Source organism: Streptopelia decaocto (assembly GCF_964273445.1).
Source record: "Streptopelia decaocto genome assembly, chromosome: 4".
NCBI classification, from domain to species: domain Eukaryota; kingdom Metazoa; phylum Chordata; class Aves; order Columbiformes; family Columbidae; genus Streptopelia; species Streptopelia decaocto.
In genome coordinates, this window is record NC_138658.1 from 36982622 (window position 1) to 37007141 (window position 24520).

General features: G+C 35.2%; 1 protein-coding gene across 1 annotated transcript in view; it reads left to right on the top strand.

The window, feature by feature from the left end:
- TLL1 (tolloid like 1) overlaps positions 1–24520 on the top strand; it is a 133688-nt gene that overhangs the window by 51639 nt on the left and 57529 nt on the right. Inside the window, exons 2-5 of the mRNA XM_082050525.1 lie at positions 6729–6839; positions 10908–10988; positions 13194–13346; positions 15300–15417. Coding sequence (XP_081906651.1) covers positions 6729–6839; positions 10908–10988; positions 13194–13346; positions 15300–15417 — 463 coding nt within the window. The remainder of the gene's footprint in view (positions 1–6728; positions 6840–10907; positions 10989–13193; positions 13347–15299; positions 15418–24520) is intronic.

Consider the following 24520-nt stretch of genomic DNA (forward strand, 5'->3'; position numbering starts at 1 on the left):
CAGTCTGGAGATGTTTGAAGTATTCTACCATAAATATTTTCTTTTCTGATAGATGTGGAAATGATACAGTCCTTAGGGAAAATAGTAGCTTTTTGGTTAGAAGTTTGAAGCAGGAGTCTTAAAAAATAGAACTGGTATGAGTGTCGATGAGCTTGCTATTTTACATAATTTACTTTTACAATAAGTAGGAACATGGAAGGAGCCAATCAGAGGTGTTATATCCCTTTTCAGGTGTGTCTGTGTGAGCTTTTTCAAGTAAATTAGGAGGTTTTATTAACATTTGTTCATAGTGACGCACAGATTTGAAAATGATGCATGGTGAAATTAATGAAGTAGCTAATTTCTTGTTTAGGTGTGCCTGTGAAAATAGGCTGCCTTGGTCTTCTGTTTAATTTTATTAAAGTTTCTTTCCCGCCCCCCCCCCCCCCCCCCCGTCATATTTTTGTCGATTGTAAAGTCAAACTGATTTGGATAATTATCAAACATTTTATTAAATTAACTTCAATTTCAATTCATAAATTTCTTTTGAAAGTCCCGTGAGCTCTATATAGTAACACAGAAACTTATTACACAGTTATGACTGAAGGTAGCACTCTACGATGAATAATGATAGAAAGAGGTTAGGGTATGGCATGCAATCTTATACTTGTGGCTGCTGTTTATTTTCACTGTCTTGTTCTCATTGTAATGATTTCTAAGAAAAACGTATTGCACCTGAAAATCTTGGAAAGGCTGAACAGATTTGAAGGCAGTGGGAATACAAACTCAGGTTAATTATAGTAGCGTATGTTGTCTTCCCTGTAATGAGGTGAATTTGTTTTTACTTATCTAGCTCTAAATTTTCCTTTTTCTATTCAGAGTTAGAGGCAGTTATGTAAGCCTTTGGATTGTATGGAACAAAATGAATCACCAAGATAGACTATAATGCACATAGCTGTGTTTTTACAGGGAAGTACTCAATGAGTCAGCTATAGAAGAGCATACTAATTGGCACTGCTGCACATGTGGGTTAGATGAATATCTACCCTGAACCTGGGTCACCGCACTTTTTGGCACCTCTTGCTGCCTGAATTACTGGTCAGAATTTAAAAAGTGCTGGGTGTCCTACCTCCCATTGAAGGATATTAAAGGAGCTCTTCAGATTTCAATTTTGCATGCAGTTAACTCTAATATTTTTGGCGTCCATTCTTGGCAGCTTCTATGAAGGGGATGAAGCATAATCTTCTTGTGCTTTTCACTCCCGGTAGCATATTAAAATCTGAGGCTTTGCTTTTAAAATGTCCTCTAGTATTGCCTTAATCTTTTTGTTGGTATCTTTTTGGTACAGGAGTAAATTCCCTGTCACAATTCTTCATCTGCTCACAGAACAAGAGAACACCTGTGTGGCCGATCACAGTTTACATCTCAGTTTGAGAAAGTCTAAGAAAGAATTTCTCTCATCTTATTTTCCACAAGCTTTCCCAATGTGGGAAAGCTGAACATTTTTCTAGCCTGCCCAGTCAATCAGAACAAATCCTGTGATGAAAACCATTTGCAGACAGTGGTGGGCTCTGCCTGTGCCCCGCTCCCAGAGCTGTCCTTGGTAGCTGCTGTGCTGGGCTGATCCCAAGGCAGAGCTGTTTTTTTGGTACTAATATCATTAGGAACACCATCAGGAATATATTTTATTAAAAAATGGCTGTTTGTGATTTGAGTTTTAAGCACTAATAATTCTAGAAAATATTGTGAAGGAAGTTTGAAGTAGATAATTTTGTTATTGCAATTATAAGGAACATACTCCTTCCTGTATGTATTTTGCAGAATCACATGCTAATAGATATTTCAAATCCCAGAATGAGCCATTCTAAGACATATTGCAGACCCATGGATTTAAGCACATGATTTCTCCCTTGTTCCATGGACTTCCAAGCATCTTTTAGAAAGTAATAAAAGCCTTTTTTGTCCTGTGTATGCTAATTGATTAATATCATGTGCATACATCCATATACTTAAAAGGGTTTTCATCTCTCTAAAAAAAATATTTCATATCTGTTGCAGCATATTTTATTCCTTTGGAATACTGGGTATTTGATGTGGTAATGGCCTTGCTGGAAGAGAGTAGATTAGCAAAGGGATCTTTGTGGGTGAAACTTAATTATTTATGATAAAATAATAGTTCCTGTTACAAGTAGTGGAATGTAGCTGCAGTTCCTGTGTGTGATCTGTATTTTATAGATCCTCTTATTTTTCCTTTCTAATATTAAGGTGTGTTTCTGTGGATGGCAGATATCTTTTACAACCCACTTATTTTCCCATTTATTTTCATGCTTGTGAGCTGATTGTTTACATGTATAAAGCACTTCACTGTTTTATATGGCAGTGTTTTGTCTTTTAATAAAATAAGATAATTTTGAAGATGTTGATTGGCTGAGGGTTGTATGAAGCAGAACCGCATCTGCTAGTGAAGAGTACTTTCTGTTCTAAAAGCTCCACAGAAATCCTCCTCCACTGTTACAGAAAAACTTACTTCTACTGTGTAATCACTTTGTGTCCATCTTTCAGAAACTGATGCATGTATTGTGTCAGTTTAATTTGTGTAAATGCATGATGTAGTGGCCATATAAAAGATAACCCCCCAACAAAAACAAAGTTGCATGATATTGGGCATAACAGAGTATGTACCCGTTTATCAAGTATTGGACAAAAACATCCATTTTCTTTTTTTTTTTGTTAAGAACCTGTATGTAATAAAAGATAATTGAAACACTTTCCTCCTGTAATTAATACTGTCTCAGATTTTCAACAGATTTTTATTAAGTTTATTGTCAATCTTGCATTTTTAAATTAAATGAAAAAGCTGCCTGTAAACATCAAGTTTTCCTGATCACTGAATAGATGGGTAGGACAAGAGATAATATGAAGCAACCTGAAATAAGTGCAGGTACATTAAAGTTCTGTTTGGATAATTTTGAAAGTTCTTCCATCCTTTTATTTTTTTCCACACTAAGTGAATTGGTTATCAGATTCTTGTTAATTTTCTAGATGATACTTCCGAATTAAGTATCTGTGAAAAATGAGGGAGGTGAAGAGCTGACCAGGTAAATTCTGTCAGAAGTTCCTTAGAGGGAGCTAATAAAGCTCTTAATCCTAACATGCTCTTAGCAAAGTCTTTAACATCATGCCTTGCATACCCAAACAATCCTCTGCTTGCTCTCTGTGGTTTAAGATTGGTGTGTGACATGATGAAGTATACAGAGTGACTTCTTCAGATAGTTTCAGGCCATAAAAATTTTAAGGCAGGAAATAAAATTAAGGTCTTCTCTTGTTACAAAGTAGTTTTACACTTACACAGGCATTCCAAAAAATTAAAGGATAATTTTAACAGTTGTGGGAGACACCTTTTTTTTTTTTTTTTTTTTTTTTATAATTCAGGTGGGGTTGTGCTTCAGGCTTTGAAGGGCAGAATTAATATTCAGTGCTGACCTTTCACTGGCAAAATAGATGTGTTTTTTAAAGAGCAGTTATCTGTTCCCTTTTTTGTCTCAGTTCCTGATTGTTTTGACTATATTGAAGTTAAATAGCATACAGTTACCAGTGGTTTCTTCTGCTAGGTATGTATCTTCCTAGTTTCACTGAAATTAATTCAGAAAACCACAGGTTTATTTAAGCAAAAGTGGCAATTATTAAATTGTTGCTGAAGTCAAATGAGTTCTATCCAGGTTTCTGCCTTTCATCATGTATTTTTATTACATGTTTGTCTTTTTCTGTAAAACAGAATTGCCTTGTGTCAAAAAAACAGTGGTCTGAAGAAAGCTCTGAACTTTCCATTGTACTTTTAAAAACGCAATCTTATATATTTCTTCAGTGTTAACTCATACTTCATTAATACATTAGAGAACCCAGCTCCTATTGGTCATGCAGATTACTTGTTTACAATTACCTCAAACTTGCATCATCACTTACTGTTATATTACTATGGTTATATTATTGTTAAACTTAACCTTGCACCTGCTTGCTGATAAAAAAAACTATCTAGCAGTCCAGATGATTAATTAAAATAGCATGGCTTTGTTTTTCTTTCTAACCCAACAGACAAAGTCACTATACCTTGCCTGAACACTGAGGTGTATTTTAGATGTGTGCACACAAATTTTTATGTCAAATTCACAGGGTTTAAACTTTGCTATTTGTGTTTTCATGGCAAAATAAATGTTATAATTACAGCAATGTGATAAAGATGCATCATCAAGACTAGGGAAGATATTTTCCACCATTTTTTGTTCTACTTTATTATTTTTCTGAAGCTTGATTTGCCTTGCGTTTTCATATTTATATATCAGTACACACTGAAACCAAAGGGATTTTTACTACTGCATTTCTGTCAGAGAGCTATTTTTTTGCATCATCTGTTGTCAAATCAGAACCTTTCTTTTGTTAACTCTCAATATTACCAGGAAAGAAAAACGGGCTTGTTCTTAAGCTTTAGCATTTCCTTGAGTCTGATATGGACAACCCCTGTGACCTCTGCTGAGGCACATCATGTCTTTGTAGACCAAAATGTTAAGTTTCTTCTTCTTACCGTTATTTGTTCTTTTTATTAAAGTTTGCAGTCTGTCATTGTGCTTGTATAGTGGCCCCTGTTACGAATTACATCCAAGAGAGATCTCTAGAAGTTGTCTATCATAGTATTGATATTTAACTCTAGTCAGATGGAGACTACTAAATTTCTTTCCCTCACTGTTCAGAACTCTGATGATTTGACACTTTTTTTCCTAGAAGCTGAAGGAAAACAAAACAAAACAATCAAAAAAAAACAAACAAAAAAACCCACAACAACCAACCAAACAAAACACAACACATCTAGAGCTGCCACTAGCTCTGCCTCTTGACCTGGTGGTAAAAACCATCGCTGGTGAGAGCAACCTAGCCAGAGGAGAGATGTCCCCAGTGTACTCAATGTGAACATAAGGAAAGAGTGACCCTTGAAAGGAGAGTGTTCAGAAATGTGTTGCAAGTGACTGAACAGTTTCAGAAATGGTCTTGAATACTTGTGCTTTCTAAGAGACATTATATTTTTTTTGTGTAAAAATTATATACATGGAAATATCCATGTTTAAGGAAGACATAAGATGTTGGTTATGTTTTTAACTGAAAAGTTTCGTTTTCATTTTTGAACTCTTTGAAAGTGATCTATTTTTTTAAGGTGTTTTACATGGCAGACCAGAGGCTTTTTTAATGCATTTTCTCCTAGTTGTCTTGCATTCAAGAAAAATAATGGAGATGGGAGGAAGTAATGTAATATCTGGGAGTTCTTTAGAAATACAGATCTTTTTCCTTAAGTAAAGAGTTTTTTGATATGGATTTGATTCAATACTAACACATATGAGCATCAATAAATAAGAAAAAAGTAACTTTTGCAGCAACATGAAACTACTGATAATATTGTCTGATGAATGGTCTCTACAACATTATATAGTGAACAAACAGAGAAAAACAAGTAGACCAGGGAGAATGATTTGGTACCAGGTGGACTTTGGACAATGTTTTAGTTGTATGGAAACAAGGAAAGCATTTTGCTGTGGAACTGTATAATGGACAACCAGGCAAAATTTGTGATGTCTTCCTGGATGGGGGAAAGAAGGGAAAGAGTTGAAGATGACACCACGATTGAACCCAGGGTTTTTGTGAGTCTGAGGGAACAGATAATAGAGCTATTGATGGAGGCAGTGAAGAGAGGGGAAAGGAAGAATTTTTATCAAGATAATAAACAGCCACTTCAGCTCAGGTTAATTGATATATGCTCTGTTGACTTCATTCACAGCAGTTGAGGATATGGCCTGTTGAGTTCAGCTTTAAGGATAAGTTTAAGTTGGCAGGGAGGTCTCAGGATAAAATCTCAACAAAAGTAGGCAGAGATGAAAGACTGAGGTTATAGATCCCAAATTCTTGCAGGTGGGCCTGTGTCTTGGTTCATTGAATTGTGATGGCAACTTAGGGAAGATGACCTAGCTATGCAAAAGTCAAACAAAAAAAAAAAAATGAGAAAGCCAGAAAGATAAGAGGAAAATAGAGAAGAAGAAACCCACTAAAGAGGTCAAAGAAAGGTTAAAAAGAAGAGAGAGAGGCTGGACCTTTGAAAAGCAAAGTATTTGAAAGAATCCTAATAATAGAGATTATAAATGGCAAGCATACAAATTAACCGAGAGGAAAATGAAAAAGGATTTTTTCACTCAGTTTAACAGAAAATAAACATATATAATTCTCTGAGGCAAACATAATGTAATATGGAATGTGGAACATAATAAAAATTGCTTCAAATTCTCATTTTCAGGAAGATGTGAGCCAAATGTAAAGGTTGTATTTTCTCAGTGCTGTATGTTTGAGTTCATAGTTTGAATGCTAACTTGTTTCAGTGTCCTTTATGCTTTGTTGTATTTACTTTGAGAAAGCAGCACAGATACTGAAAATTTGTTAATAAATTGATATTACATTTAAATGGTTATGTTTAGGCAATGTGAAAAGAAATTAAAAAGATTGTAGGAGTTTAAGAGAATACTGAAACAAAGTATTTATCTTTTGCTAGGTAGTTTCTTCATATAAAAATACATATCAGTAAGCAAATATATTGGATATAAATAAATATTTGTCATGTATTTTCCCAAGGGTTATAACCCAACATTATAGTCATCAGATTGGTTTTAATGTCTAAATAAATTCTTTAATTAAATTGAGCTCTTTTTTATTTAAAGCTGTCTTTTGGGGAGATATTGCCTTAGATGATGAAGACTTAAAAATCTTTCAAATTGACAGGACAATTGACCTTACGCAGCACTCCAATGAAAGACTTGGCCATAACACAGGTATGATATTTCAAGTTTGTTTAAACTTATTTTTCCTGTTATTTACTTCTCCATAGAAGGTGATCTCTGTTTTAAGAGTAGAAATTCAGTATAATGTTTGGGTAGTCTTAGTTCACACTTTTAAAATGTTATTAAACAATGAGTATACATTTGTTTTAAAGAAAGAAAGACAAAAGCTAAAATTGTAATTTTATTCTGGTGTTTCTGATTAAAAATATCTTGCTGAACAGAAGAGCAGAAACTGGTAGGAACTGTAAGTCCACTCTGCAGATGGTCATGTGGGAAAGGAAATTGTACAAAGCTTTTCTTTTATTGCTAAAATTTCCTGATAGCAGACCTCAAATGTCCAATGGGGAACATTGGTGGAATCCTGGAGACGAGGCTGGGAGTCTTGGGTTATAACCCTTCCTTTTGCTCTGTTTTCAGTTCTTTCCAGATTCATACTCAGGTATAGAAACATCACAAGACCATGTCATCCTTGCTAGAATTTGCCATGTCTAAAAAGCAACTATTTATCTGACATTTTAATACATGTTTATTTACTATTGTTAACATACAGTACATGAGTGCCAGAAGCTGCAATCTGATTAACGCAGGCAGTTGGATATTCAGACAGACAGATAAAGAGATGTTATTTATGTGTGAATATATATGTACATGTGCGTGAGAGAAAACATAATTTATATCTTCAATGGATGTCTACCTAATGTCTAAAACTAGCTATGCTTTCAGGTTCTGATTTGTAAATTCATAATGAGAATTTGTAAACTTTCAGGCTGTAGTACCAAAAACGGTAAGTTACTTAGGAAAAGTACGGGAAAAATGTTATTAGAAAATGTATAAATGCATAATTTAAATTTATTTTCTATTAAGCATGTTTTTTATGTTCTTTATGTTCTTGAACTGAGCTACTATTACCTTGACAATTCCTGATTTGTGGAAATAAGGATCACTTTGAGGAATGATCAGAAAGAAATTTTTCAGACCAAATAATCAATTTTCTATTTAACCTTCCAGTATTGATATATATGAAATATTTTTAGTTTTCCTAGTTAGGTGTCATAATTAGACTATTTTAATGGAAACTTTAAAATGTATTTTTTTTCCTTTTAAAGTCACTTGTTTTTTTCAAGGCAGGAACACCTTTGGTCATTTCTAGATCAAGACTGGATTTTAAAATGTTAATACACTCAGCAGTTTCCCTACCCCCTTTTGCCCCAAACAAATCGCTTTAGTTGGCTTTGAAGGTATTTCAGGCACTACTTGTGCTGAGAAAATGTAGAGAGCGAGGTCGGTCATTTCGACTTAAAGTGGATGTAGTCAAGTGATTTCCTTGGCCTGCTGACTTTCCTTTTTCTTCTTGCTTTTCTATTGTTTTCTTTTTAACTGCACAGCTGATTTCTAAGCTGGTTTAATAATATTTAATATTCTGCTTAATTCTCTTTCCTTAACTGTCTTGAGATTCATGCATTATCTTTTCCTGTGGGCAGTGTCCTCCTGTTCAGGATATTGAGTCATCCTATTGAGGATTACCGATGCATTTGGATCAAATTTTTCTGCATTTATTGCACAAGAGAAATCCATGCAACTGCAGTTGTCAGTGGGACTGAACTTTGGAGAACGAACTCTGCTGAAGTTAACCGTAATGACTCCCAGTGAATCCTCAACTTTCCCAACTTTTCTGAAAACAGAGTTGGAGAACTCAATTTTACACTTTACATATGTAATTATTTTTTGAAATTTACAGCATTTTCATGCAGAAACTAGGAGTTTAGCCTGTTTTTGCAAACTGCACAAACTGGTGTGCTCTAATTTACAAATGAGTAAATTGCCAACAACTAGTTGATATTAAGTAGCAACCAGAAAAGGAATTTAAAATGTCTGTAAAATAGAAAACAAATTAATATTTCACCTTGGTTACAGACACATTGACAATTAATTATGAGCTTGATTTCTGAGCACTTTCTGTTGTTGACCTTCACAAAGTAAAGGTGATGTCAGGTAAAATGGTTAGATAATTGGGTGTAAATCACCAAGATGGAGCTGTGGAGTCGCATTTTTCTTTGCAACTATTAATTAAAAATCCTGAGGCTTAGAGGCTCTGATTCACATTATGTTGACTACTTCTTTTGATGAGGATTATCTGCCTGGATTTGCAGGGTCAGATACTTAATCTGTGAGCATCTCAGAGTATAGGTCTGTCATTTTATGTGTTGTTTTGTCCAAGCAATATGCATAATCGTTGTAAAAGGCAACAAAGTTAAAGTTGATAAAATTGTTATATACGTATTATTGTGAATCCCAACTGTCAAAAGCAGCCACCTTCTCCTGTCTGAAGTGTGAGATGATGTAGCAAATATGATTTTTTATGTATTTTTTTTTTAACTTTCCTAGACTGTGGTCTGGCAAAGCCGTATATTGTTAATGTAAGACAAATTTGTTATGTGAAATACTTGTTTAGTTTTTCACTAAGCGGCAGGTGCAGGCTGTGTTAGCAGAGAAATTATAATTTAATATTTTTCTAGAAATAATGATAGTGAAATAGTTTCTTTATGTAAATAATGGTATTTTTTCTGTTATGTCTGTGACAGTCGATGCTTTTAAGGATTTTGTAATTTTTTTTTAGAATCTTCAGCTATTTGTCTTTTTTTTTATAAGACAAATGTTAACATAAGAGGCAATTGCATTAATGATGATCAATACAGGGAATGGAATTGTTATATTCTCTAGTGTATATTATAGTTACCATGTAACTTGATGGAAAGGAATGTGTTGAACTATTACCTCATCTATCTAAAATGTTTTAAAAAATTTGGAAAATTTTTCTCAAGGGAGCCAGCAACTATGTGACAGTGTAATCCAAATAATTAGGCACATTGTTATTCACTGAGTATCCACACATACTCACTTGCCTTATATGGAATTTTCTTATCTGTAATATGATTTTAAGTGCTCTTTAATAAATATGTTTTCCACATATATATTGAAAATTTTTATAGGAAGTTGGGAAAGGTCTTTTTAGTGGCAGTTGGAGGTTTTGATGGTCCTTTTATTTCTATCTTTTTACTTTTGCTGCTGTAAAAGTAGTTTGAAAACTCTCTTGTCCTATAACAGGTATTGAATTTTAAAATACAGCCTACTGCAAACTTCTGAAAATCACAAAACTTCCTGAACAATTCTGAATAAATATTTTTGACTAGTGCAGTATTATAAATATTATTTCTTTTGCTGTACTGGTGTTTGCAATGGCACTTGCAGCCACAGAAGGATTATACATGAAGGGACTACGTGGAAAATGCATCAAATGTGTGCAGTAAACCTAGAAATGTGTTGTGTTTTTGTAAATGGCACAGTAAATGTTAAAATCAACTACTTAATAACAGTTTTTCTTGCTCATTGGTTGCTGAAATGAAACACACATATATATGCCTATGAGGTCTTACTGCAATATGCACCAGTATGTGATGTTTCAAAGCCTTTAGAGCGCATTGGCATCTATTTGCATGCTGACAAAGAAAATCAAATCTTTTATGGTAAAATCAGCCAAATTAAGTTTGTATTAGGTGTGTGTTGGTTTTGTGTTGGGGTGTGTGTGTGTGTGTGTTTGTTTATTTTTTTGTGTTTGTTTGTTTGTTTGTTTTCTTTCTCCTGATGAAACTTTGGGTATTTTCTTTCACAGGAAATTTCTGGGAAAGTAAGGCTTTTAGCTGTCATTCAGTATGGTTCTGAGGATGCTGAGGTCACCAGGAAGAAAAAAAGTTCCAAATAATAATTAGATGATGTAATTGTCCTGACTTGTCTGAATAACAAAGACATGTTTGCTTACATTCTGGAATGCATATTAGAAATGTTTTCAGCTAAAATGTGTTTTTATTTGATTGTCAAGAATACTTGAAGAATTTGTATATGAGTCATCAAAGAATGTTAAACTTCCTTTAAGATGCATTGCAGTTTTCACAGGGCATTTAGGTTATATAGTTACATAGTTGCTGTAGGTGTAAGATTCTATGTTTTTAACTTTTGTAAAATTCCTTAAATCCTTTTTTTTTTATTTTTTTATTTTTTAAGGTGGCTTTGGAGAACATGGAATGTCAAAAAAACGAGGTGCCCTCTATCAGCTTATAGACAGGATAAGAAGATTTGGCTCTGGTATTTTCACTGTTTACATTAGCAGGTTGCCTGATGTGATAATGTATCATGAACCTTAATGATGATAGTACTTTAACACTTTAAAGCCTTTCTGTATTAATACTGGCTTAAGCAAACTGTAAAATAAATAGTACAAGAATAGTAATTGCTCTTTGTTGCATTTTCTTAGAGGTCTATTTCCAGCATCAAATCTGGAAGCTAAAATATGTAGTTTTGAATCTCATATTAAAAATTCCTTAGCCTTTTCCTATGGCTGTGTTCACAGTTATCAGCTGATGTCAATACAATGTCTTTTCAGTACAGGTAGGCTATGCTGCATAGCTGCTAATTTTATCGTGTGTGTTTGGGTTTTTTTGTTTGGTTGGTTGGTTTGGTTTTGTTCTTTTTCTGGATCCGGTTGGGGCATTCTTATGATTCGTACTGTGCTTGAAGCATTTATGGTATGTTACACTGAAAATCCACGTTTTTTTACTAATCATTCTTCTGTTAGTATGAACATAATTGAATTCAGCAGGCTATGTAAGTGGAATCCCCAATAATACTGGTGGAGTTTACTCACTGTATTTGATGCAAGCAGATGTCACTTTAAAGTCTTGAAACCTCCACCTCAACAAGGAAAATATGTGAAATTCCGTTGTAATCACACCACATTATGTCTAAATGCATCAATGCCTATCTTGTAAGATTAACCAGAGCACAATAACTGCCTTTGCAGATGTGCTCTGGTATAGAGTCTTCATATTTTATAAGAGAATTACAATTTTTGCATAAAAGTTTGTCATCTTTTGCATACAATTTGGCATAAATTTCATACATCTAGTTCAAAAGAAAGTTGATAAAAATAATTTTGAATGGTAAAACATCTATATTAACATGCAATGTCATTGAGTAATGACTGCATTTTAAGTGTAACAACAGTTTTTTTCTGAGGTTTCTACCTGCATTTTAGACTTTTGTGTAATTCTCATTTATTTACTTACAAGGATAAGTTATTTGCTTTACCTGAGTGTTTTTTTTTTTAACCCTGAAATTTTCTCCATCATGCCTGATATAATTTATGTGACGTGTTAGCTGTTACAAAGGCAGGCTTGGCTTTTTTTCCTGTGCATCGAGAGCTTTCTCTCTGCTTTGTGCCATAGCTTCTTCCCTTTCTTGCTTCTGCTGCTCTCCCAGCCCTGGGGCTTTGCCAAGATGCCATAGACATGATCCTGCCCCAGAATCCTCCCTGATTCTGACATAGCCATTAACACTTAGGTGGAAGTGGTATCACAGGTGATACTCACAGAGGGAAGGTGCACCCTTCAATGAGGAATCATACTAACTTATAAATTGCTTCATAAGAAGCACCTGGTATGGTGTGCAAGTCCTTGTCTAACTATCTGTATCCTCTTCTGTTGTCACAGTAAGTTTCAGATGATTTGGGAAAGATTTGCCTGTAACGGAATGAATGGTGGTAATAATATATCTGAACACAGTAGACACTTGTCATCTAGAGAAATTCCAGCCATGAGTAATACTTATCCATAGGGTTCCAAAAGCTTGTTTATTAAAAATGTACACTTGCAACCTGAGAAGCTGTAGGGTTACTATGAAAATGAAACTCACGTTTTCATCTGAAAATGTATCTACTGGTAATTGCTACAAGGGATAGAGATTGGAGGGAGAAACTTTTTCCATGTGTATACAACTTTGCAAATAATTTATCTACTTTTTCCTTGTAATTCCTGATAATAACAGCCAATCTTACACTTTGATAAATTTTTTCTGTTCAATGTTTTAAGGATGGTCATGCACTTGCTTTTTCTAGCTTTTTCAATAGAAATGAAAGGGACAGTTAATGCCTTGATTACTTTGAGTCTGTCTGAAGTCTTCCCTTCTTTGCTGGAAAAATCCTAATTTATTAAATAAAAATACACAGGGAGTGAGATTTTTAAAATTATTATCATTAAATGAGAAAATTTGGATGAAATTATGTAATGTGCCTTCAAGTTGGAAAAATATGTACAAATTGTTACTGTAGATGTATTTGAAAATTTAAGACTGTTCATTTCAAACATTTATCAGAAAACTAAGTAATAATAAACTGTTGCATAACAGCAATGTCCTACTTTTAAAGGGCATAAAGAAATAATTTGACCTCCAGGAAAATAATTGTTCTCTTTTTTGTGTGTGTGTTCTCATTCAGTGTTTTAATTATCATTACAGGCTTTGAGCAAAATAATACATCTAAAGGAAGAACTACTGTAAAATTCTCAGGAAAAAATGAGAAAAACCGATTTCCCAGAGCTGCTACATCTCGAACAGAAAGAATATGGCCAGGGGGTGTCATTCCATATGTAATAGGTGGAAATTTCACTGGTAAGCTTTGTTGTGCTTTGAATGGGGAGAAGAAATAAGAATTTTTTTAATTGCTTTTTTTTTTTAAAAAGGTAAAGTCATACTATGGAAGTCAGTAGAAGAATTTCTGTTGGATCAGGCCTCAAGTACATTCTGAAAATATTAATCATACTTGAAAAAAATGTTCCCAAAGGCAAGCTACATAATAAGAATGGATAACTATGTTTTAGAAAGGGATGACTCCTTCTTTGTCTGATGTTTCTTGTTGCGTGGTTGTTTTAAGAGCCTAAGTAGCACAAGGTCATGAAATCTGTTTTTTAAAAAAATGCAGGATATTTAGCACAAGAGTATAACTAATTTGGCTGGTGTGATGTATTCTGCTAAACTGATTTCACTCAACAAACTGACTCAAGTGTGTTTTGTAATTCCTCAGTTTGGTTTTCAGATGGGTACACACAGCCATTACATATGACAAGAAGAAAGACTGACTTAAAAATACATAGAATTCATAGCAGAAAACTGTAGAAAAGGTTTAAAACATTTGTTATCTGAAAAATGTAAATGGATCAATATTAGTGTGGATGTAAGAGGTCATTTAAAACAAAAAGTGAAGGAGAAAAGCAAACATGGATGGGAAAATATATGTAATAATATTTATTGTGCACAATAATACAAGGAATCAAAATAAATATGCAAATGCTCACACATTGTATGCATATGTATATAGAGAAAGAATAGCCTTTCAAACTGCCAACTGCATCAAACTTTTAGGTTGGCTCTTTATGTAGTACTATACCAAATGTGACCTTTGCTTTAGGATTACCATCTTCTGAAATATGGTAGAAAACTAAATGAAAGCATATAATGTTAAATATTTTACCTTTTTCTTAATGAAAGATAAATTCTAAAGCTAGGAAAATATTGCTAGAGATAAAATAAAAGAGCAAGACAGGATGAAATAACCTTTAATTTTTAGGATCTGACATCATTTGATCTTGCTTTTTTATTTTTTTTTTTTTTAAATTATCCTGTCCTGTAACATCTTTGCAGAAGTCTGCATTTCTGATAGCAAATTCATGCCAAATAGTACTGTTCTTTGTGGATTTCCAGCTCAGAAGCAATACAGCAATGTTCTCAGATGTGGCCTCCAATCTAATAACACTTGTCTTTTGTGAGGCAATGAAATCACATTGCTATATTGTCTGAAGTACTGTGTAGTAGCTGGCTTGCTGTTCTGTGGTGAAGGCTGGCCTGGCTGCTTCCTCATCTAGAGTACAGTTTTGACTGTTTCTTAGCGTGTTTCTTATTTTTTAAACAAATATGTACATATACTTAGTGTTGTACCAAATCAAGAATTTCCTGCTTTTGGTGGATCATTTGATTTCTGAAATATTTTGATGCAAAGAAGTGGAGACTGGTTCCTATTCAAGACAGCATTATTAAAATCAAATGCCTTGAGTGGTGTTCCTGTTTACATGGCTTAGGTTAAATTGGTCTCCAGATTTGAAGGCTGGAGGATTTTTTTTTATTATTATTATTATTTTTTTTTTCCTTCTGGCTAGATAGCTAGGATCCAAAATCCCTCTTCCCCCTGATAAATCCTCTTCCACTTGATAATTTCATCTGGGAAATTGCTTAGTAAATATTATGTTAATGCAGGCACATAAGCAACACTATATTTCTTCTGCTGTCTTCCTCTGGTGTAACATAGCTATGCTTTTTATTGCAGGTTTTATGTTTGCTAAAGTGTGTCAGGCACAGTTGGTCCCCTTACAGGCAGATATGTTATGACGAGCTGATAGTCTGAGTATGTTTTAATTGGAATCTGGCAGTACATGGGACTGCTGGGACACAGTACTTCATGATCCAGTGACTCCTTCCAGGCCTATAATTCCTAGTATTGAAATCTGATTTTAAGGAAGAAGACACAGTTAGAAAGGTCTCTTATTTCACCTCATATAATTATTCTTCCAGGCACCCAACGCGCCATGTTCAAACAGGCAATGCGGCATTGGGAAAAGTACACGTGTGTTACATTTATTGAACGAAGTGATGAAGAAAGTTATATTGTATTTACATACAGACCATGTGGGTAAGTGTGTATGTATGGTAACAGATACTTGAGCTTTCAGTGTCTGGCCGTGTTTGTCAGCTTTGTTCTTCTGAGTGAATATATACTTCACAGAAAAATGAATAGACAGTGACTGCATTTAAATGATATGTGTGTTCTGCTTGGCTTTAAGTTCAGTGAAAGCAGTACGTATAGCAACTTTTTGATGCTATGCCTCTTTTGTCTATTTCTAGATAAAATGATGTTGCTATATACACGTAGCTATGAGACTTTTATATTTGGCTTTCTGTCATGCTTTTCAGGCTTATCCTTTGTTTATTCTTAGCTTTCTGCATGCCACATATTTACTGCTGAATTATGTATGGACACCTATCTGTACTCCTTTTCCAGTGTAATTGTTAATTGTAAGTTTAACTCTTCTATTGTTAGACAGTCCTTGCTGAGATGCATTTAACCACCATATTCATGACCATTTTGCAAATTCCTTCTTCCAGGTCACTGATGTATAAAAGTGAACAAAACAGGTTTTATTACTCATTAGTACAAGCTTTCCACTAATCACTGTGTTCCATCTTCAGATATTTCTGCTCCAAATGTCTCAATCAGCTATGTTTATTATTTATTCCACTCAGACTTCTTAATTTTGTATAGTGGTCAGTGAACTTCCTGAGTACACTATGTTAGTTTTCCAAGAAGGGCGCTTTCTACCTGTGAAAATATTGTACTTCCGGTAACCTTTTGTTTGGGTTGTGGGCTCCACAGTGAACAGCTCTCTATCTTGCTGACTTCTTGATTGATTAACACATTGCATGGCTACTTTTGAATTTTTATGGGATAGGGTTGTGGAAAGAAGTTTTGGGACCTCCTTGCATGGTAGGAATGATCCTGAATGTGTCTAACTATAGCTCATAAAATTACAGGTAGACTTTTCCATTTAAATTACCCCTGACATTCTTCTTAAGGCATAGAACAATGTAAAAACACCAACACCTAGACTATTTTAAGAAAGGCATCACCTTTGCTTTGTAAATTTTGTGAGCCACAGATCCTTGCAGTTGAGGAGCCTATTCTATGGGAGTGCTTGTGAACTTGCCTGTCACATTCTTGTGCTCCCGGTGGTCTGCTGTATTAGACCCCTGTTAGAAATGGTGCCGAGTGAAACAAACTTTTGTTTTGACCCAGCATGGCTGTTGTTTTAGTTATTGATGCAGCCTGTAAGATAGAATTCTGGAACACTGACATACAGCTGGAAGAGAAATGTAAAGCAGAGAATAATCGTAATTGTTCCCTGTACTTGCAGAGGTAAAAAGCATTGTCAATTTAAACAGAAGAGTGTGAAAGATAGAAGTGGTCTCCGATGCTTTAGAAAGATGTATGGGAATATCTACAGAGGTTTGGTTTTGTGAAAAGTAAATTCTGCAGCTTCAAAGTGCTGAAAGATAAATGACAGAAAATCACTCCAACCAAAGTCACTCCAGTTCCTTAGGCAGGTTGATGCTTCATGAGATCAAGTCACCTTAGGGTGAAAGCTGGATTATAACCCATTTAAACCAGAAAGTTGGAATACACTCAATATCTACCTTCAAAGTCAGCATTATCCTTTACAGTTAATGCTGTTTTATTGGTGGGTACTTTACAAATTACAAATAATTTACAAAGGCTCTAACAAGTTTAAAATAAAAACAAGAAAGAGTGTAGCTGTGAACAGTCCACCAGTGATGAAAATAACAAGCTAAATGGAAGGGGCTGTTGAATGACTTTTTTGGGGGGTCCTGAATCCCTACGCCATATCACGAAGAGTCAGATAAATAAGAACACGTCTTCTCTGGGTGAATAAGAACCACTGTGTGCCAGCGATCCGCATACAGTGCTGATGCAGGATTTACTGTAGAAAGAGCCCAGACAAAAGTGACACCAAACCATATGCAAACCCTTTCTACTACATGGTCAGTCACATTGAAATTAATCTCAGTTTTTTCCCATAGCACCCTGCTGTGTTGGTTTGCTAGCACATTGTGTCATTATTGTTTGCAGTACTACGGCAGCTAACAATTACAGATGAGGGAGACTTTATTGTAGTTAGCGCTGTTCAAATTAAAAACTAAATGATAAACCCTGCCCCAAAGAGCACACAGTCAAAACATAACATGGTTAATGACACAGAAAGTGGATACATATATGCGGAAATTCAGGTGGCAATATCTACAAAGTTCTCAGATGACAGCATTAGCACACTAGCAAGTGGAGTGTTATTGAGCCTTTGTAAACATTAAGGATATTTTGAAGGAGCATAATGCATTACTTCATGGAATGCTCATCCCAGACAGGCAGTGATGAAAAAAACAATATTTGAAATATAGAAGCTGGTTATCGGAAATATATAACCTTTCTAAAGTTGACAGTTTATGTATCAGCAGTAAATGAGAAATAAGTTTTGATTATCATAGAGCCATAGGTCTTCAACGGATCTCAGAAAGATGTCTAATGTATTTTTAAGACAGAAACAGCTGTACCTAAGTCATCGCTGATATATGCTTGTCTAACGTGTTTCTAAAATCCTGAAAAAATGAATACTTCACAGTCTGCTAGGAAATGTATTGCTTCAGTGTCCTTAATATAAGAAATGTAGGAAGTTGGGGGCAGCTTTGTTGGTCATGGCTAAACTAGATATTTCTTGCTGCAATTAAAGTACTTCAACTTTTTTCTTGCTCATCATGGCTATAGAAAATAAATTATTCTTCTTTCTTTTTTGAAGGAATCTATAATATGCTTGGAGACTGTTACTGTGTTCAACCTCTGTTCTATTTTCTTTTAGGCTAGAAAACTCTAATTCATTTAGTCTTTCCTGGTAAGTCGTGTTTTCTGGGTCTTTGATCACACTGTTATTCTCTTTGAGATTCTTTTCAACTAATCCAATCTTCCCTGAAATTGAGGACCCCAAACTAGGGCGTGTTTATTCAGATTAATCATTACTTCTGCTGAGCCAGTGCTAGAGCTAATTCATATGTCTTGCAGTCTCTTCTTCCACTTAGGTTACCCAAGCATGGTGCCTTGCTGTTTCTCAACAGCTGCCACGTTTGACTCATGGTCAGTTGAGTTGTGGCTCTGAATAAATGCCAGAGTTCTTTCTGCAGCACTGATAACTCTGTCACTGGTTCCAGCATCTGCTGTCTTTTATGCATCTTGGGACACGAAACAATTCTATATTCCCTTTTTCAGATCCCTGATCTGTTAAAATTGCTATAAAGTCCAGGCTTGTTTTCATTATATTTAACAGTCTTTTCTCAGGCTGCAAGTTTTAAGAGCATCTTCTATACCTTCACTTCACATAATATTCCAATCAGCTTTATACCTCACTTTATATCAGGATTCTTTAGTTTGTTTATGGGCAGATTGTGTGGAGAAATACCAAAGCTTTACAGCTGGATCTCTCCCTTCCATCAGAATAATTTCATCTGTTGCAGTCTTAAGCTATAATTATTTGTCATCATGTCTTGTTTATTTAACCTGATTTTGAGAACAGTTAATTATTGAAATATTGTTTCTTAGTACAGCTGAAGTGCGAACTTAGTAGTTTGAAATTTTGTAATTACTGAGAGTCATTTGTGCCCACTACCTGCAGATGTGAGAATAAGAATATAATATTAAGATACTAGTGCTTATCATTCTTCTACCAAAACAGTGTACATTGACATTAGTATCTATTACAGCAAATATTTCTGCAGCTAGTAGATTAGAGCAAGTAAAACTCTAATCTGTAAACAGGTTCAAAAAACTACTGCTTCTCTATCCTTTTATTACTTGCTATCAGATAGGAAGTCCCTGAGGACCCAGTAACTATACTCTGTATGCAAAGCCAAAAAAGGGGTCAGCAAACTGGGATGGCCTCTAGTCACATGCTCTTAATAAATATTACTGAGTACAAGATGAAGCTTCTTTTATACAGTGAGACAAAAAAGAACAATTAGTCATATTGTTCTGGCATCAAATCATGCCTTTGATCTGACTTTGTGGCATTTTTTGTTCTCCACTAAAAGACTTTTAAGTACTTTTTACTGACAAAATTCAGACGACTTATTACAATCACTACTCTATCCTCTTGTATGGATATTTGACAAAACTGTCTGAGGTACAGGAAAATCAGATCTCTTTCATGTGCTTCCCTGAACATTGTAGAAGGAACAGCTTCTGAATGTTTTTTGAACTTGCTAGTGTATTAAATAGGCAAGCTCCTGAAGTTGGTGAAAGAGATAAACTCGTTGCCTAAGGTGAACTTTTTCAGAATTCTTCAGCTTTGAGAAGGATTACAAGTTATAAAAGGTGTTCAATCACTTCTAAGGAATGAGAAGAAATTCAGAGTTGTACTAAATAATCCGTGGCTTTAGGGCTGACTCATGCTCTCAGGTGGTAATTAGCTCCAGCAGCTGGGCCTCATCCTGCTCACAGCAGCTGACATGTCTTCTCTGCTGGTTGTGGTGTGGCCTGCAGGATGGCTGTGACCAAGGTGCAAGTGACCGGTTGCCATAGTCTAAACCACAGTACTTTAACACAAACTGAATGAGGGGTGATCTATGTTAATACACTGGGAGAGGCAGCTGGTAACTGAGGAATGGAATCAGTTGGCTGTTCTTTATAATATTGTGGTAGTCATCTCCACTGAGCAGGTGAAGAAGCACTAGTCACTTCTGGCATCATAGTAGGTCCTCTTAGGGCAGTGAATCAGAGCATTTAGTAACCATGATTGTATTGATCCCTGACAATAAACAAATTCATCGAGCCAGGTCATAGCCAATATCTCCTTTGTACAGAATGAGTTATATTTGTGATACAAAGAGGTGTGTTTTTCCCTAGAAAAAAAATCTCTGCTTTAGTGAGATTTTGTTCATTAATTCTGTGAACTTCTTTATCTTGCTTTGTGTTACATGTAGGTGATGATATGCAGTCCTAGAATGCTTATGAAGTTCTGCCATTTTTAATCTACAACTTCACAAAGTCAGTGCAATGGCAAGCTGATGTTGTGGTCTTTGATGATTTTTATATTATCACATGCTGAAGAGTGCAGCTTTTTAACATGTGCAGCATTGACCCTACCTGATTCTCTCTTCATATGAATTTAAGAACATTTTTGACAGTAACCGTAAAATAGTATTAATTGAAAGAATGAGTGTATTGTTCCAGTCATTTCACTTTCTCTCTGTCATTTGTTTCTCTTTGCTTGCCATCATTGATCAGCTAGACTGATTAAAGGGAATTAGAGATTCATAAATAGTTACTGTCTCCAACTGCTGTCTGGTGCAATAAAGATTAAAGAGATGAGGAGCTTAAAAAGCTTCCAGTTGACTCAATTCAGGAGGCATGACAAGTGCTCATCACAGAAAGGTCTTAGTCTTTTGCCAAACACACCTGGGGTCAATCCCGTGATATTGCAAATTAACGCATTTATTTAATTATTTATTTTAATTTTCCTTACCCTTTGACTAAGTGTGATTCTTGAAGTGATCAGAATCTTGTAGCTTAATTGGATGAATCTGGTGTGCTTGACATGGCACTCAACCTAGCAAATCCCAAAGACCCTCTGAGTCTGAGTTGTTGCTGTTATTTTAAAACTTGTTAATTCTAATATTTTCATGTAAAGAAAAAATATATTTACTTACAATTTCTGAGAGGTACTTGAAATCTGTTAAGTAATCAGTGTAAGTGAATTAACCGTACTCATTTGGCTGCTTGTTTTTAGGAGCAGGCCAGTTTTAAAAACATGATTCCCAATGTCCTGGGTTAGAGGTGGTCAGTGTTAGACAACTTGGAGTAATAGTATGTAAAAGATTCCAGTTAAGTTTTGGTCTTCTGAAAAGAAAACATCTTTCAAATGTGTCCGATGAGGTACCCAAAGTCACTACACACATTTGATAATACTCAAATTATTTTTTTTATTTTTTTTTTTAGAACAGTAAAATATCAAATTATTTTTGCAAACACCTAAAAATCTATCTGGTTTTTGAAATAGCACTAAAAACTTTCAGAGGTGATCTTAAGCACCTCTGTTTTGAGAAACAATCAACTTTTTGGTATTGTTAATTCTATTTGGTAAATTGGTTAATTAAATATTTAACATTTTCTTGTTAAAGCAAATTGTCTTAATGTGTCATACTAGCCATTCTGTTGTTCTGCTATTATTGCACAGCTGTAGCCTGATCTTTTCCAAGATATAGTGAAAAATCTTGAAAGGTTAAACCCTCTTTTGATTCAAATGAAATAAAAAGGATGGGAAGAGAGAGACTATAGTTAAATTCTTTCTTTATTTTTTTGCCCTTGCTGCGAATAGTGTCAATAAAAGCAGAACTGGAGGAATCATAGGGGGCACTATTTTGAATAATAATTATTTTTTTCAGTTTTTCCTTTTTCTCTCTTTGTTTTCGAAGTATCTATGGAAACTTTCAGCCACCAAATGTCTCTTTTCTAGTTGAAGCATGTAATATACATGAAGTCAATAACACAAGCATGTTAAAACTATTGGAATAGTATTAAATATTCCACCACCTACATTCTTAATAATCTATTGATTTGCTTTAAGCTGTAAATAATTATTAATGTTCTTTAGTTCTGCATTGCAATTTTTCTCTGTAGAGTTTCCACACAGTGATAAACATGAAGACTCATGTTTTAAACTAAAGGATTTGTTCTGCCTTTTCATAATTATACACGGTTATCCTAACTTTACTTTCATCAATTTCTAGCACTGCCATCATATGTTCTATTCAGCTCATAGAGGTTTTGAATTACAAATTAAATTCCAGGTTTTAAACAAATGTGTTTTAAATGTCTTCAGTCTCCAAAGTGTATTTTGCAGGACTGTAAATGAATGGAAAACTAGATATGTTAAAACTGATTGTGTGGTTGGGCTTAGTGGGTTGTGGTTAATGGCTTGGACTCAGACTGTGACTGAAAGTGCAGTATTGCAAAGGCATATCCTGGGACCTGTCCTTTTTAGCATCTTTTTCAATAACCCACAAAGAGGTGATGACACATGCTCCCATCAATTTTTGCAGATGACACCAAGCTGGGAGGAGCCAGTTGATAGGCTTAGTAGCAGAGCTGTCACCCAGAAGGACCCAGGCAGGCTAGAGGAACTGACCAACAGGAACCTTGTGAAGTTCAACAAGGGCAAATGCAAAGCCCTGCACCTGCAAAGGAAGAGCAAGATAGGCTGGCACCTGCCAGGTTGGGAAGCAGCTGTGTGCAGAGCCCATGGAGCAGTGAGCTGGGCAGAAGCTGGCTGTGGGCCATGACAGCAAAGGCAGCCAACTAGCCATCTAGGGCTGTGGGAACAGAAGCGCAGCTGGTGGCTCAAGGGAAGGAATCATCCCTCTCTACTTGCTGCTTACTAGGTTACAGATAGACCCTACATACAGTTATGGGCCCCCAGTACAAGGAAGATGTTAATAACCTGGAAGGGCTTAAGCATGGGGTTGCCAAGATGCTCAGGAGATGAAGTACTTGTCCCATGAGGAGATACTGAGTGTTCAGGGTTGGCTAAACTGGAGAAGAGGTGTCTTCAGGGGCACCCAGCAGCAGCTCTCAGTTCCTAGAGGGAGGATAACAAGATAAGGGAGCCAGGTTCTTCATGGTGGTGCTTGGTGGGAAGATGCAAGGCAACAGCCATAAGCTGAAGCAAGGTTATCAGACTGGATATAAGTAATTGAAACACTGAAACACATTGTTCAGAGGGGCTGTGCTCCCTCTGTCCTTGGAGGTTTTCAAGACCCAACTGGATAAAGACCTGAGCAACTCTGGTCTGACTTCATATCCGACACTGCTTTGAGCAGAAAGTTGAACTGGAGACATCCAGAGGTCCCTTCCAACCAAAATTATGCAAGAATCAGTGGAATTTTATCCATATTTAGTAGTCTGTAATGTGAATTTTCACAGATTATATGCATTTTATGCTTTTCTATTTTTAAAGCAACCGTCAAGCTTTGTCGGTGTATTTTATCTCTTTGCACAAGTTAAGGTCAGTATAACATAATTACCATAATGATGTACATGATTTTAACATGGGTGGGAAGCCCTAACTCATTGAGATCACCTAATATGGAAATGATGACATGCTTTCACAGCACATTAATTACTTCGTCTGATTGATTCTTGTGTTTTCCACCATGGTTTCCTGTCAACTGCCAAGGCAAATGCCAAATCTTAGTCCCTACTTCAAACTGTTTGAAGATAAGGAACAATGTTTTTCTGAAAGATTTGAAGTCTGGGACCTAGGAACTGTGTTTGATAATTTTTTTCAGTGTACATAATGCTGCTGCCTATGACAGTAAACTGGGAATTCTATTCTGAGGATAGAAGGTCTTTAATGGCTTTTAAAATCAATTACCTTTTCTGAGAATAAAGAGTTACTGCAAATTCTACTGCCTTTGGCTCAGAGTACAAAGAATATACTCCAGCAATCCCTTTTTAATTGGATGGGACAGTAAATAACATTGTGTAGGAGGTTTTAAAAAAACAACAAACCACAAAACAAACCAAACAAACAAACCCCAAACCAACAAAAAACCCAACAACAATAAAAACCAAAACCAACAGCAAATCCCAAACCTTCTTTAGTATCCAAGCACTTGTCTCCCCAGGGTGAGCATGAGTGAATAAGAGAGTGTATGAAGTATGGTAGTTTCCTTATTGCACAATAGAAACATATTCAAATAGTTGAGTGACGAGTGAAGGATAAAAACCCAGGTTAAAATTACATTGAAAGGATCTGTAGTGCTTTAATTGTGTTTACATATTCCCCTTCTTCTTCACCTGTAGCCATAATATGTATTCTGCAAACATATAGTCTGAAAATATATTAAGCAAAACCATGTCAGTGGGTCAGGTGCAAAGGTGGAATCATGAGAAACTATGGAATCATGAGATAAAATCGTCTAACTGCTCTAAACTTTGATTTAAATCTTATCTCTGCTATCTGTTGCTCCTTCTTATCACCTGTGTTTTATTTTTAGGGCACATCTTAAAGTAGTTTTTCCATTACTATTAATTATGTCAGTGTTTATAATAATATTTCTCTATCATAAATATTGTAAATAGTAATTCTGTGTTAAAACAGTTCATATAGAATGAGAGA